This window comes from Podarcis filfolensis (genome assembly GCF_964270895.1).
Source record: "Podarcis filfolensis genome assembly, chromosome: 10".
NCBI classification, from domain to species: Eukaryota; Metazoa; Chordata; class Lepidosauria; order Squamata; family Lacertidae; genus Podarcis; species Podarcis filfolensis.
This window is the reverse complement of record NC_139612.1, coordinates 27,596,881-27,611,470: the sequence shown is the minus strand read 5'-3', so window position 1 is coordinate 27,611,470 and position 14,590 is coordinate 27,596,881. Positions and strand designations below refer to the sequence as shown.

At 41.5% G+C, this 14,590-nt stretch overlaps 1 protein-coding gene across 2 annotated transcripts in view; it reads left to right on the top strand.

Annotated features, from left to right (window-relative positions):
- The window catches only part of SLC38A1 (solute carrier family 38 member 1), a 70,618-nt gene that overhangs the window by 25,541 nt on the left and 30,487 nt on the right, over positions 1–14,590 (top strand). For both annotated transcript variants that reach the window (XR_014539287.1, XM_083574579.1), the window contains exons 5-15: positions 2,079–2,152; positions 3,521–3,613; positions 4,745–4,826; positions 6,451–6,533; positions 8,150–8,208; positions 8,308–8,436; positions 9,115–9,194; positions 10,490–10,590; positions 12,409–12,527; positions 14,145–14,286; positions 14,386–14,483. Coding sequence is in view for 1 of the 2 variants with exons in the window: in XM_083574579.1 (XP_083430705.1) it covers positions 2,079–2,152; positions 3,521–3,613; positions 4,745–4,826; positions 6,451–6,533; positions 8,150–8,208; positions 8,308–8,436; positions 9,115–9,194; positions 10,490–10,590; positions 12,409–12,527; positions 14,145–14,286; positions 14,386–14,483 (1,060 nt within the window). In the remaining variant the exon portion in view is untranslated. The remainder of the gene's footprint in view (positions 1–2,078; positions 2,153–3,520; positions 3,614–4,744; positions 4,827–6,450; positions 6,534–8,149; positions 8,209–8,307; positions 8,437–9,114; positions 9,195–10,489; positions 10,591–12,408; positions 12,528–14,144; positions 14,287–14,385; positions 14,484–14,590) is intronic.

The window sequence follows — 14,590 nt, the reverse complement described above, 5'->3', positions numbered from 1 at the left end:
CTTTACACTGCTTGGTCCAATTTATGGTACTAATTTATTGAGTGAGACTATTTGGAGAGTCTGGTTTTGGGCATCTGCTCTAGCATTAGCCAACACATGAGCAATGCCGTCTGTACCCAGGCCTTAATAAAAGGAGGCCCAACTTTGGCTCTTACCATAATACTTGCAGGACACAAAAGAGCTCTTAGAAACTATAGTTTCCATTATATACTCCACACTTCAGTTCCATACAAAATATGGGTGGTGATTTTCCCTATGTATATAAAAATGTACAAAGACAATAAACAGCTTCTCTTGCCATATCACTGCTGTTATTAGTTTATTATATTTATAAGGCCCCTTTTCACACACAAAAATGAACTCAGAATGACTTGCAGAAGCAAACATGAAAAACAAATATAAAAACCAGAACCAAAACATATTAAGGCACAATAATATGCATAAAAACACCACCTCACCCAAAATAGGCAGAGAATTAAATGCCAGTGGCCAAGAGAATAAAAATGTTTTTCCTTGTGCCTTAAAGGGAAGGTGCCAAGTGGGTCTCCCTGCAGAGAGCATTCCACAGCTTTTCTAGGGGGCCTAGTTTAGGTAACACACCACCATTCATTATATGGATAGAGAGTTTTGCCAAAACAGTAGCCCTTAATTGAAAATTAAATTTAAAAGTTCTGGTGGCTGTGTAGCTTAGCTATTGACTTTCCAGTTAACACAAGGCTATCCTGTTCTGAGGGCTAAACAGGGGTCAGAAAATATCATAATTATTTTGGTATTAAAATTCCCCAATAAATCCATATGGGGCTCTGGGTTAAACAAGGATGGACAAATGGACAGACAGAACTTCCCAATTCACCCCACACTTCAGGCACAAAATTTTGCGATGAACCTTCAATATTTTGGATGTTGCTGAAATTTCTGTAAGCACAAAGACAGCCTTTATCCTACTGCTATGACCACCACTACATCTCCTCCCACCTCCTTTTTAGGGGGGTGGAGGGGGGTGACGACACACTACACAGGGTTTGTAACTCTAAATATATTCTGCTTGGATCATGCAGCCAAATTTGCTGGAGACAAATAACCTAAAACTGATGGAGATACACTATAAAATCTTTGTCAGCCAATTAGTTTAGCCACTCAGCAATACTCTAAATAAGCAATTTAATTGGTTTTATACTTATAATTCAAGTCAACAACATTCCTTTCTCAGATAGTTTGCTGATGTAAACAATAATTTAACAGGGCAACTTTACATCCCATGAATTCTCTGCTTTATGAACTTCTGCATAGGCTCTTGCAGGAATGGGGATAACATTTGGAAAGCATAAAATAATTTCCCTCCCTTTGACCAATGTATTTTTTTTAAAAAAATAGACCCAGGCCTTTGATCACTCCACAGGAAGATGAATGGCCTGTGATTTAGAGCTCTGGCCTGGTGGAACAGCTCTGTCTTACAGGCCCTGCGGAAAGATGTCAAGTCCCGCAGGGCCCTGACATCTTTCCGCAGGGTCTGTAAGACAGAGCTGTTCCACCAGGCTTTTGGTCAGGGCGCAGCCTGACTCCCTCCTTTGGCAATCTCCACAGAATTTTAGCTTAATGGTTGCCAACAATTTGATTTTAATTAATTTTTATAATGAAATGTTTTTAGAATCTTGTACTATTTTATTGTTGTTAGCCGCCCTGAGCCCGGCTTTGGCTGGGGAGGGCAGGATATAAATAAAATTTATTATTATTATTATTGAGTTCTTCTAAACCAGGCACCCCCAAACCTGGCCCTCCAGATCTTTTGGGACTACAATTCCCATCATCCCTGACCACTGTTAGCTAGGGATGATGGGATTTGTAGCCCCAAAACATCTGGAGGGCCGAGTTTGGGGATGCCTGTTCTAAACTATCAGTTTTTACAGGAAATATTTTAACATTCATTCCATTTGCTTGTCACCTGGACACTACCGAGTCATTTTGTTTCCAGTGACTGAAACAATATTTCTACCACTGTTCCAAATTCAGTGCAGTACAGGACCTGGCTTATTATATAACGATGATATATTTTTCTTTCTTATTTCCTTTTTTTATAGGTTGCTTTTGATTTCAGTGACGTTGCTGTCTATTTATTCAATAAACCTCCTGTTGTTGTGTGCAAAGGAAACAGGTAATTCATAAGAACGTTGTACAATTCAGTAGCAATGAAGGTGATGGGGTGAAATATATGGAGAATAAAATAAATGTTTTTGTCCCCCCCCCCATCAGTGCTATAATAGTGCGGGGGGGGGGACTTTAGTAGTGGTCCTGAGTACAATAGAAAACATTAAATGCACTTTACTTCACCAGAGAAATTGAAGCCTTGCAGAAGTGTATCAAAGGAAGCGATAATCGAGCCTTCTATTCATGAAGGCAGAAACAGACTCAGGTGAGACTGTAGGAAACAGAGCAGAACCAGTTCTTGATAGATTGCATTTTCTGCCTCAAACTCCCCATCCTGTGCTTTTAAAAAGTACCAGAAGATGGAGGGTATCAAGACACAGTGTAAATGACAACAGTGCATAAAGGAAGTGCATGTAGTGTCTCGATTTCCTAAGCTAGATAAAGGAACATTCCTACTGGTGGTGCCATGTCAACTTAAAGTGTTCTTATGTATTGGCCAACCCTAAACAAATATATCCTTGGTCTGACTGCAGATCCTTCAGTATACCAAAGGAAGTGAACATTGTTGGAAAAAGGAAGATTCTCTAATTTTCTGTACAGTGTGTTACTGAATAGCACCTGTTAGAGATCAACAGCACGAAAGGGTTGTTTCCTTAATGCCCTGCTTGTGAACTTCCTGGGGCATCTGGTTGGTCACTGTATGAAACAGGATTCTAGACCAGGTGAACCACTGATCAGATCCAGCAGAGCTCTTCAAATTTTCGGTGGTTTATTGTGCCCCAAGAGTTGTGTTGTATCATGTTCTTCTTTTCTCTTTTTAACTTTTCACCCTTTTCAATATTTTCTTCTCAGATTGTAAGATTATATCCAAAAATGAATTTTTAAAGAAAGAATTTGAAGTGAAATAAAAAGAAAAGTTTGGTGGTTATACTCTGAGAGGTCATAGAGCTCAGTCTGCCTATTTACATGACCTGGCAAAAAAAAAAATTATGATGATGCAAATGCTATGATTGGGCTTTACAATGCTTGGTGTTCCACTTGTTCCTAGAACTCTCGATATTCAATTTCCTGCTGTTTCAGATATGTAAATTTGCCCAAACATATTCAGGTTAAAGGAGCTTACTGAAGTGTTTGAACAGAAGCATTACAAATGTCAAGGGGGTGGGAGCAAGGAGATTTCATTTTGCTTTGAACTCCACCTAAGTATAAGTGACAACTTCTGACATTTTGCAAATGCATGATAAGCTGGGTGGACTACAGAGATGAACACAGAATTATGAATGGGGTGTGTGTGTGCAGATGAGAGTGCGAGAACTATAAATGACTTGCCATTGTTGTATCATATCCTGACTCTTTTCCAACTTGGTTTAACCAGGCTGCATGGTTTATGAAAAACTTGGCGAGCAAATCTTTGGCACCCCGGGGAAGTTTATTGTTTTTGGATCCACGTCTCTTCAGAACACTGGAGGTAAATGCTGTGTGCTTAAAGGTGACCTTTTGGCATTTTCAGTCTCCCTAGTACCACTGTACTCTGCTCAAACTTAAATTCTCATTGCATTGTAATAAATATGTGTTAGGAAGTATATCTAGTGTTTCTGCTGTCTTGGCTATTTGGATTCACCTTCTGACCATATGCCTTTGCTCCTCCTTCTGCCAGTTCTAATAAAGAGACCAGTATGCTTCCAAGGATAGATGGAAGTCTAGCAATTCCTTTACCCCCACCCATTTTTTGGAAACCCTTTCCTAGTATGGGTCATGTTAATGACATCATGTGAGTTTGCCGGCCCAGTTATTCTATTTCTATAGGACTATCCCTGGGTTATATTCACTGCATAGACTGAAGCCTGGAGGCCACTTCAAATGAGACCTTTTGTACTTGGTTATGGTTCCTGACTTGAGTACAAAAAAACTTATGCTGTGTGTCTCAGTTTCAAATGTATTTTGAGTGACTTGTCTCTTTAAAATGCACACAAATGATGAGTGGGAAAGGATTGGGCCACTTCTGATGCATATATTAAAGACATAAGCTACTGACAATACAGGCATGTGTCATTTAGACATCCATGTGAGATACGCAAACAGAGGGCAAGTTCAGACATAATATTTCTGGTCCATTGGAAATGGGCAAGCAGCCTGAGCATTCCTGCATTCCCTTTATTTTCAGTAATATCTGCACTGGGAAGTTTGGGTGCTACCTGCAAGCCAGAACTGCAAACCACAGCTTGATACTGGTTTGCAATCCTGGCTTGCTGGAAGCAGTTAAAACCATAGTTTCCTCATCCAGATAACATGGGGATATTGCAATTTAACAGACTAGGCACTCTTCTCTGCAACTGGGTGTGCAAGAAGAGGAAAAGGGAGCCCTCAATCTCATCACTCGTTCACATGTCAACATACCACCGTTTATGGGACCAGCAATATTAATCTCTGAACCCACCCACAGTGTGTATTTTGTACTTGGGGATATCATAGCTGAATATACAAAAAGACTCCTTTGAATTGGCCCTGAGGATAGCACAGAGAAAAACCAAGCACACGGCAGTGTCTTGGCATCATGACTGATTATGTTCCCTTTCTAACAAGACCTTGTTTTCCCCAGCAATGCTGAGCTATCTCTTCATAGTTAAAAATGAACTACCTGCTGCCATAAAGTTCCTTATGGGAGAAGAAGAAACATTTTCGTAAGTTTAATTTGTGGCTTTGCTGACTGGACTAATTGGTTAGTCGGTCTAAGGCAGGGGTTTATCAAAAGTATTCCGTGCTAGAAATGTTATAGGCTGCTATCATGCTGGTTTTGAATGCTAGGTGTTACGTCACAACTTCTTATGGGATTATTAAAGGCAGAGAAATACAAAGAAGCAAAATATAAGCCTGAAGTTATCTATTCTGTGCTGCTTCAGTTGTTTTTTTGTTTTCTTTCTTTGAAAACTCTATAATAATAAACAAAGCGTTATTATTCAAGTTCTTGGGGGGGAAATGCACCATTGAGATATAATATATCCCGATACTAAACTAAACAGAAAATTCCATTAGGGAAGTGGCAAACCACTCACAGATATATATTTTTCATGCTAGATCAGACTTCACCAGCCTGGTACCCTCCAGAGGTTAGGACTACAGTTCCCATCCGCCTCCAGCACTGTGCTAAAGAGACAAACTGAGCAGTTGTATTCAACTAACTTTTACTTAAGAGCAAACCTATTATTAGACTTAAGTTAGCCATGGCCATTAATTTCAATGAGTCTACCCTGAATAAAAGTTAGCTGAGCATCAGCACCAATTCCCAGTACCTGACTGATGGCCTGCTCTGCTCAAAAGCAGCAGTCAGAATTTTCCATAGTGCTCCGTTTGCAAAGTATAGAGCTTGGGTAGCCAACATTGTGCTCTCCAGATACTGTTGGACCACAACTCCCATCAGTCCCTGACAGCATAGCCATTTGTCAGGGAAGATGTGAGTTGCATTCAACAACATTTGGAGAGCACCCCATTGGCTACCCTGGTACAGAAAAATGAGTTAATGGGAGAGTTTGTACAATCACCCCTCTGCTTCATAGGCTGAGATATCAACAAGCCTTTTGCCTGCACTTGCAGCCCCTTTATTCCTTCCTTCATGCGAACTGGCAAACCTACCAGGAAGTCTTCCATTTGCTACAGTTTCCCATTTCACTCAAACCAGGAAACTATGGTTAACAGCTTTAGAATAAACCATTGCTTTAATATTCTGTCTTGTTCTGCAGCTGTTGAGTTTCCCAGTTCAGACAAAACAGAAAACCGTAGTTAATAGGAGACTTTCTGATTTGTTTGCTAACTCACACAAAGGAAGGAGCAAAGAGACCACATATGTGGACAGGGGAAATTTTTTTTTGTGCATATCACAATAGACATCATACGCCTAGAAGCAAGGGCTTTTCATTCAGTGCATGTTGTCTTATGGCCACAGCACATATTGCAAAATAACTGTCTGCCTGGTTGAGCAAACCTTTCCTGTGTTGACAGCCTGAGGCAGGTCTAATGCCAATTGGCATGGCTTTGCCCCTCCACCCCTGGCATAGCTCTTAGCACTTGGGCAATCCTTTTCTTAATAACTCCCACCAAAAAGTGATGTTTGCAGACTCCTGTGGCTGAGATTCAAGAAAGGCAACTTCATATTAATAGCTGTTTACTTATACCTGTCCTGGGAAACAGTATCTTTTTGAGCAACTAGTCACTTAATAGGGGGTGGGGAAAACCCCAACTGTATAAAAATATGAGAATTCAGGGTAAAAAAAGTGATGCTATCCTGTCACTTTTGAAAATGTTTTACAGGGCCTGGTACGTGGATGGGAGGCTTCTTGTCGTAACAGTGACGTTCTGTATAATCCTTCCCTTGTGTCTTCTTAAAAATTTAGGTAAGGATAGATACCTTCTTTAGTTTGAAGTATGGTTCTTAGACTTAATATTCAGGGTGTATTCCAATCATGGAAGGCCACATTCTGTTTCAAGCATATTCCTTAGCTCCAGAATAAACTATGCACAGGGAACCTTATAATATAAGAAGCCTAAGGTACAATTTGGTACTGTCTGAATACATCTGGCTGTCTGAACCTGAGACAAAATAATGTCGTTGCTTGGTATTTTCTATTTCTGAACACTGATTATGGCCAAAAAAAGATTTCTTTCCCCCTGAGGCAATGTAAATAAAGTTGGCTAGTCTCTCTCCCTCTTTCTCTCTCGCTCTTTTAAAAATACTGTTAACATATATTTTGTTCCTAAAATAAGGGAAGGTTCTGTTAAACATCACCTTTAAGAAAAGATGACCAATTCTACATAAAGCACCGACTAGTAAACACCTCGGGACATTCATTAGTCTAAGATATTTTTAATTGACTTTGACACTCACCAAGCCTGGCTTCAGAACCCTCTTTCCACAGTTTCGCTTTTTGCCAGCCCTTCACTCCTTGCTCTGTACGAGGCCTCAGCAATTCAGCTTTTAGCTGCCTGTTGCTGCCATGTCTCCAGACAACCTTTCCTTCTCCAGAAGCCAAACTAGTGCACTGAAAAATGCCCATTTGTTTTTCATGGTAAATTACATGATATTTAACTGGATTTCTCCATTCAGGGAAAACCCTATAGACTTTTCACTGTGCATTTGAAAACAGGATAAGAATGTGACAACAAAATTGTCTTTCGCAGTCAAGAACCCTCTGTAATTCCACTTGATGTTTGCTCCTTAATGAATCATCTTTCCTCCCGCAAAGATTGAATTGTTTGAGCCAGGATTCAAAAAATATAAAGATATGCTATTAGAACTGTTGGTGTTACTCCTGCTTCAACATGGAGAAGCATTGTGTCCTTTTGAGTGACACAAATGGTTGCCAAAAATAAAAATCCAAATGAAAAGCTAACTGACAGTGCAATCCTAACCATGTCTACTCTGAATTCAGTGGTAAATGGAGTTAGGTTTACAGCAATAATAATTAACATGTAAGTGCCTTTGGTGGCACCCCTTACACACACACACACACACACACACACACACACACACACACACCTGCCACGTCACCCTGCTCCTGGTTATATAAATCAACCAAATAAAAAACAATTTGGTCAGCTGGTGGTGCTAACCTTCTGCCACCCATATAGCTGCTGCTTACTAAGAAGTAGAGAAGGGGTGAGGTGGAGGGGAACGTGTTCCATTATAAACGTACAGCAAGAACCAATCTGATGCTCTCATCAGTGTGTTTGCACCATGATGACTTCATTGCTGCCTCTTCCTCTACCTCCTGGTAAGCACGGGCAACATGGGTGACAGAAGGTCAGCTCAACTCCCCTGCCAGCTGCTCCTGGCTTTGTCTGAAAGCCAGTGTCTTTGAAAAGTATTTGTGACAAAAGTGGCATAGGTATTCCCTGCATGTTATTGGAATATGTTCCATATTATTCACCAGAACTTAAAACATTTAACCTGTTAGTAATTTAATAAATGTGAATGAGTTGCTGGATAAGTTTTCCTTTGATTGTATCTCAGGGTATCTCGGCTACACCAGTGGATTTTCCCTGACTTGCATGGTATTTTTTCTCATAGTGGTAAGTTTTGCTTGGTGTTTTGGTTAGAATGAAATTATTAACTTGCAGCATCAAGTCATTTGTTTTGGATATTTTTTCAATGGCGGTCCTTTATCCCAGGTTGTATACAAGAAATTTGAAATTCCTTGTCGTCTGGATGAGAAAAATGCCACTGCACCTCTGTCTCCAAACTCTAGCATTGCCTATGTGGATACGTGCCAACCCAAGTATGTCACCATTAATTCCAAGGTATGTTTCTTTCCACACCATTTTGTCATTTTGTTCCACATGCCAGCAGCTAGACTGTGCAAGAAATCCTAGGCAACTGCAAGTTTTCCAACCAGAGCAAATTACATTTTTATCTGGGTTTTGTTTCCGAGGATGAAGAGTTCAAAGAACTGGGGAAAATTTTGACAATAATTTTGAACAGCAGATTGCATAGGAAAATATGTGCAGCCAATCAGATGTAATAATCATATTAGCAGAAACACCAACACTATAGTTTCCCTTGTATTCAAACATCATTGTATATGCTTGTTATTTAACAGGTGTTCCCAGCCCCGTGAAAGCCATGTTTTTCTAGGCAGAGCTCCTAAGGTTTGAAATCATGGCAAAAATGCAGTAGGTTGTATCCAAAGGTTTCCATCCACAAACAGAAAGTCACCTTTCCTGAGAGCAAGGGAACCTTTGGATTCCATTCCATTTCATGGGACTTTCCTCGGTCATTGCACTGCAATGCTGGTATGCATGATATGCAACTATAAAAAAACCAGGAACCCCACCAGAGCAAAACGTTGACAATCCCAGTTGAAGAGCACAGAAAATTCAAACTTGTATATTGGAAATGATGACGATTTTCGTAGTGACATTTGGAGGCACTACGTCTCTCCCTCCTGACTGATAGTTTTGTTTTTGTTTTTCAAACAGACCGTGTACGCTTTGCCTACCATTACATTTGCATTTGTGTGCCATCCCTCGGTCCTTCCAATCTACTGTGAACTTAAAGAGTAAGAGAGAAACCATTGTTTTGTTATTAAAGCAAACTGCTTTGTCTGTAAGAGTGTTAGTACTGAGTTGCACTCTGCACTGCTAAGAGAAAAGAACTTTAATTTGAGAAAAGCAGCAGGACCTGCTCGTCATCTAGGAAGACTTGGCTCACCCAGGGGGTTTGAGGGTGGCAATGTAACAAATATGGGGCTCTCCTTAGATCTACACAGCTGTTAGCAGAGATACAAACAGTGTGAACAATCACTTTATACGAGGCAATGCCAGACTGCAGCCAATAACTGGTGTCTGTCTCAAAGGCAGCTATATCTGGTACAGGAGCTAGCAGCATTGTCGATGTTATTTTCTGGAGCTTTCAATCTTATATGCTTTATACTAGCTTCCATTTTCAAAAAGAAAGAAGAATCGCTGCTAACACGGTGCTACTTACAAGAGCATTTGGAAGGCAAATGTTTGCTGAATTCTGAGATTAGCTGGGGCCTCCTCTGTTTTGTGAATGTGTGGACCATATAAAAACTCCTAAACCTTACATAGATTTCAGGATCATTTCAAAATGTTGGTGCTCCAAGAATCTCTAGCTAGAGCTGGCACCTCTATAATTGTGCAATGTTCCTATAATGGATGCATTTATATGAAGATAGTGGACTCCTCACAGGAACTGCTTAACTGAGGCAGACTAATAAGTCATCTAGTCTGGTGGTCTGTACAGTGGCTGGCAGCCCTGCCCTGAACTGCTATTTCCTAGAAACCAAAACTGTTAGTTATCTCTAAAACAAGAAGAGTTAGTTATTGAACCTAGCACCTTATGCAAGCAAACCACATGGACCTTTCCTTACTAGATTGGACTTGATACTCTGTTGGAATCTCTGTAGCAGAGAGGGGGGAAATTACCACTCCCCACCTAGGAATCAAGGGTTCCCTAAATTAATTGGAGATTTGTTTTCCTGGTCTTCGCTAAACTTTAAAAACTACAATGCCATCGTTATCTCTTTTTACCTTAATTGTGTGGGCTTCAAACCTTAATTGTTGTGTTTGTTTTTAAGTAAAAGGGTCATGGTTCCTTACATATAGGGAAAGCCACCTATAAACCAGCCCTTTAATCATCACCATCTCAAGAAGGTGGACAATGAAGTGGTATGGTGTGGACAGTTGTTTACCCCAAACCATTCCCCTACAGTGCTCCTCCTTGAGATCTCAACGGTCTTCAGACTTGTTCCTGTTAAATGGCATACATTCAAGTATAGAACCAATTATTCCTTAACTTCCCCTGTTGCCCCATCTTCCCCCCCCCCCCCAGTCGTTCACAGAAGAAAATGCAGATGGTTTCAAGAATCTCTTTCTTCGCCATGTTTGTCATGTACTTCTTGACTGCTATTTTTGGCTATTTGACATTTTATGGTAAGTGACTATTTTTGGCTACTCACCTCTTGTGCTTTAGAAAAAAAGAAACTAAAAGGTGTGTTTGTTTGTTTCTGTCTGTTTTCTGAATTTTGTAAATGGTTGAGGTGCTGCTTTCTTGTTTCCTCACTGTGCACAGAAGGTAACGTCAAAATTGAGATATCTTCTGCTTATTTGAAAGTGGCATTTCCTTGGCCCTTGACATCATACTTGCATTCCCAAGTGTTTGGGGGCAGGGAAGTACACAAACCAGAGCACTGCCCCCAGTCACTTCATTCTTAGGAAGGGGAAACATCTGCCTGGGCCCACTGGGTAGAGATGGAGCAGTTATCCTAGCTTCTTAGCGGGATGCTTGCTGTTGCTTAACAAGAAGAAAAAGGAATGAGAGGTCAGTGCAGTGCAGATGCATCTTCAGAAGTGCTAGATGGGATCTGTCAGTGCATTTGCACATTGCTGATCTCCTTGAAACCTCACCCTTCTCCCTTCTGGTAAGCAACTATGGCCCACCTGCCAGGAAGCAAGTGTAGCACCTCTGCTTCACCTGGCAATTTGCTTCTTTCCCCCAGCCAATTATATGAAAGGAGCAGGGAAAACCTACTATTCATACTTTAGCTTCAGGTTCTTTCTTGAGTGAGTAGGAGGGAAAGTGGAGTGACTAGGGACAATAAGGGGAGGAAAATATGTAGTAGGGAAAGTCGGGTGTCACAGGAGTCAAAGGAGAGAGAGTAGGGGAGAAAATGGAGAGAGAGAGAGAGAGAGAGAGAGAGAGAGAGAGAGAGAAGACATGCACACACAACACACATCAGATCTAGTAATAATAGATCCTCTTGAAATTGCATCATAATTTCATGGGTTCTTTCTCCCCTCTCCCCAAAGGTCCACAGCACTCTCAACACTCCAGTTTTGCCCCAGGTGCAAAAGCCCCTGGTGATTCCTGGACTTCAGAATAATCTCGTAACATTCCATTAATTTGAATACAGCGAGTGAAAACAGTTGTATTTACAAATAAAATGACTGTTTAAATTGTCCTATCCTAATATCCCAAGTTAAAATAATTTCATGATTTTTTTTTGTAAAATGTCACTCTTTTTTGCATTGCTTGCGCTTGCAACCTGTTTGATTTAAACTACAGAGCCTAGGACTTGGCGATCAGAAGATCGGCGGTTCAAATCCCCGTGACGGGGTGAGCTCCCGTTGCTCGGTCGCTGCTCCTGCCAACCTAGCAGTTCAAAAGCATGTCAAAGTGCAAGTAGATAAATAGGTACCACTCCGGCGGGAAGGTAAACGGCGTTTCCGTGCACTGCTCTGGTTCGCCAGAAGCGGCTTAGTCATGCTGGCCACATGACCCGCAAGCTGTACGCCGGCTCCCTCGGCCAATAAAGCGAGATAAGTGCTGCAACCCCAGAGTCGGTCACGACTGGACCTAATGGTCAGGGGTCCCTCTACCTTTACCTTTTTAACTGAAGCAAATGCTCCAAGTATTTGGGCTCTTTTCCTCTCACTTCCTCGCTGCTTTCAGGCCCAGGCAGATTGGTGGTTCACACCACACTGGACATTAGCACAACTGGGAACTAAGCTCCACTGAAATGAATGGGACTTACTCTCTGGCAAGTGTACATCAGGTTTCAGGCCGAATTTGATCTTTGCGGTTCAGTGGAGCATGAGTTAAAACGCTGTATTCGATCCAGCCTGCTTCACCGCCATCCCCGTTGCCTGCAGATTAGTCACTTGTTGTTTGAGGTGGCTCTTGCCAAGTGACAGCTTCTATGAATTAATTGCTTAATTGCTGGAACAGTTCTCTCTTTGTCTTCCCTGCAGAAACCGTGTCGTCAGATCTACTTCACAAGTATCAGAATAAAGATGACATCCTCATCTTGACAGTCCGTGTTGCTGTTATAGCTGCAGTCATCCTCACAGTCCCAGTGTTATTTTTCACTGTAAGTCTGAGGCTCCTGTTCTCTTGGAGATGTCTTACCATTTCCTAGGAACAACTATCAGATTGCTGCATAGATTCATTTAGATTTGGTCCTGCTGACGGTGGCCTACAGTTTAAAATCAACCTCCTGCCCCACCCCCGGAAAAAGTGCAAGTAAACAGTAGCAGTGCCATGAAGTCCTGAGCCACCCCAGAGCCAGTGATCGTGGCATGGATGTTGAAGACCCCCATAACCAGCAGTCCTAGAGTCCTCAACACCACCTCCAAGACCAGCTCTTGTCAGCTCAGGCAGGGAAACTGCTGGGCAGTGAGACAAGTGATAAACTAGCAGAATCTGTCCTGATTGCCCTTAAGTGGCTCAGAACTGCCCCTCCCCATTTGAACTGACCTGGACCCTGCAATCATCATCTGAAGCCCTTCTTTGTGTGCCTCCTCCGTGAGATGTCAGGAGGGTGGCAACACAAAAACAGGCCTTTTCTTCAGTGGCTCCCCATTTGTGGAATGCTCTCCCCAGGGAGGCTTGCCTGTCACTTTTGTTACCTATCTTTAGGTGTCAGGCAGAAACATTCATCTTCTTACAGGGCTTTGGCTGCATTAAGCAATCTGTAGCCTTTTAAACTCTGGGGGTATTGCTTTTGTTTGCTATTATTCTTTATATTAGGGACGCGGGTGGCGCTGAGGGTTAAACCACAGAGCCTAGGGCTTGCCGATCAGAAGGTCAGCAGTTCGAATCCCCGCGACGGGGTGAGCTCCCGTTGCTTGGTCCCAGCTCCTGACAACCTAGAAGTTCAAAAGCACCTCAAAGTGCAAGTAGATAAATAGGTACTGCTCTGGCAGGAAGGTAAACGGCGTTTCCATGCACTGCTCTGGTTCGCCAGAAGTGGCTTAGTCATGCTGGCCACATGACCTGGAAGCTGTACGCCGGCAAGATGAGCGCCGCAACCCCAGAGTCGGCCACGACTGGACCTAATGGTCAGGGGTCCTTTTACCTATTCTTTATATTGTTGTGTTTTTTATATTGTAAGCTTCCCTATGATCTTTGGATATAGGGCAGCATAGAAACTTAATTTAAAAAGCAAATAAATTAATGCAGGATAGTGCCTGTGAATTCCTAAGTGGGCACTATCCCATTCCACAGTATGGGCTCAGTTAGGCAGCGGAAGGCAGAAATGTGACATATCTTGATGCAGGAAAATGTTCATCCTTTCCTGTTGTGAGTCTGATTTGCTAAGCTCTATGAGAGGAAGAATGAATTTCATCCTGGCAGAAGAGTAATTAATTTTGACACTAGAACAAATGATGTTAACATAAAAAGCCTGCAGCTGTAATAAATAGCATCTGGTGGAAATGCAGATAGTATGCTTTCTTTCTCTCATACTCACAAACACATTACCATGTCTAACAGTGCAATCCTAACCAAGTTTTCTTAGAAGTAAATAATGTTGAATTCAAAAGAGCTTACTCCCAAGTAAGTGATGTTAGGATTGCAGCCTAAGTTCTCTAGAATGAATTTGGAGTCAAGCAAATCTTAAGTGCATTATACAAAACCATGGAGGGAATTAGTAAGGGAAATTATGCAAATTTTGATTGCAATAGCTCTCTTTTTTTCCCCTTTACAGGTGCGTTCTTCTATATTTGAGCTTACTAGAAAAACCAAATTTCACTTGTGCCGTCACGTTGTGGTTACGGTGATCCTTCTGGCGATCATTAACTTGTTAGTTATTTTCATACCTTCCATGAAGGATATTTTTGGAGTTGTAGGTACAGTATTCAAATTATATTTGATTAAGAAATGCCTTTTATTGTGGGTCACATCAACTAGTCTGTTATAACAAAATCTATGTGCTTGGTTTGCCACAGGGGTAACTTCTGCCAATATGCTGATTTTTATTCTCCCGTCATCACTTTATTTAAAAATCACCCACCAAGATGGATCAAAACTGATTCAGAGGATTTGGGTAAGTTTCAGAAATCAGGAGCTATCTCAAGCTTTGTCCCAGTAGCCATTCCTAAACTAAGTCTGAAACTAGTCCTCCAAGAGCATAAAATATTTCTGCTTGGCTTT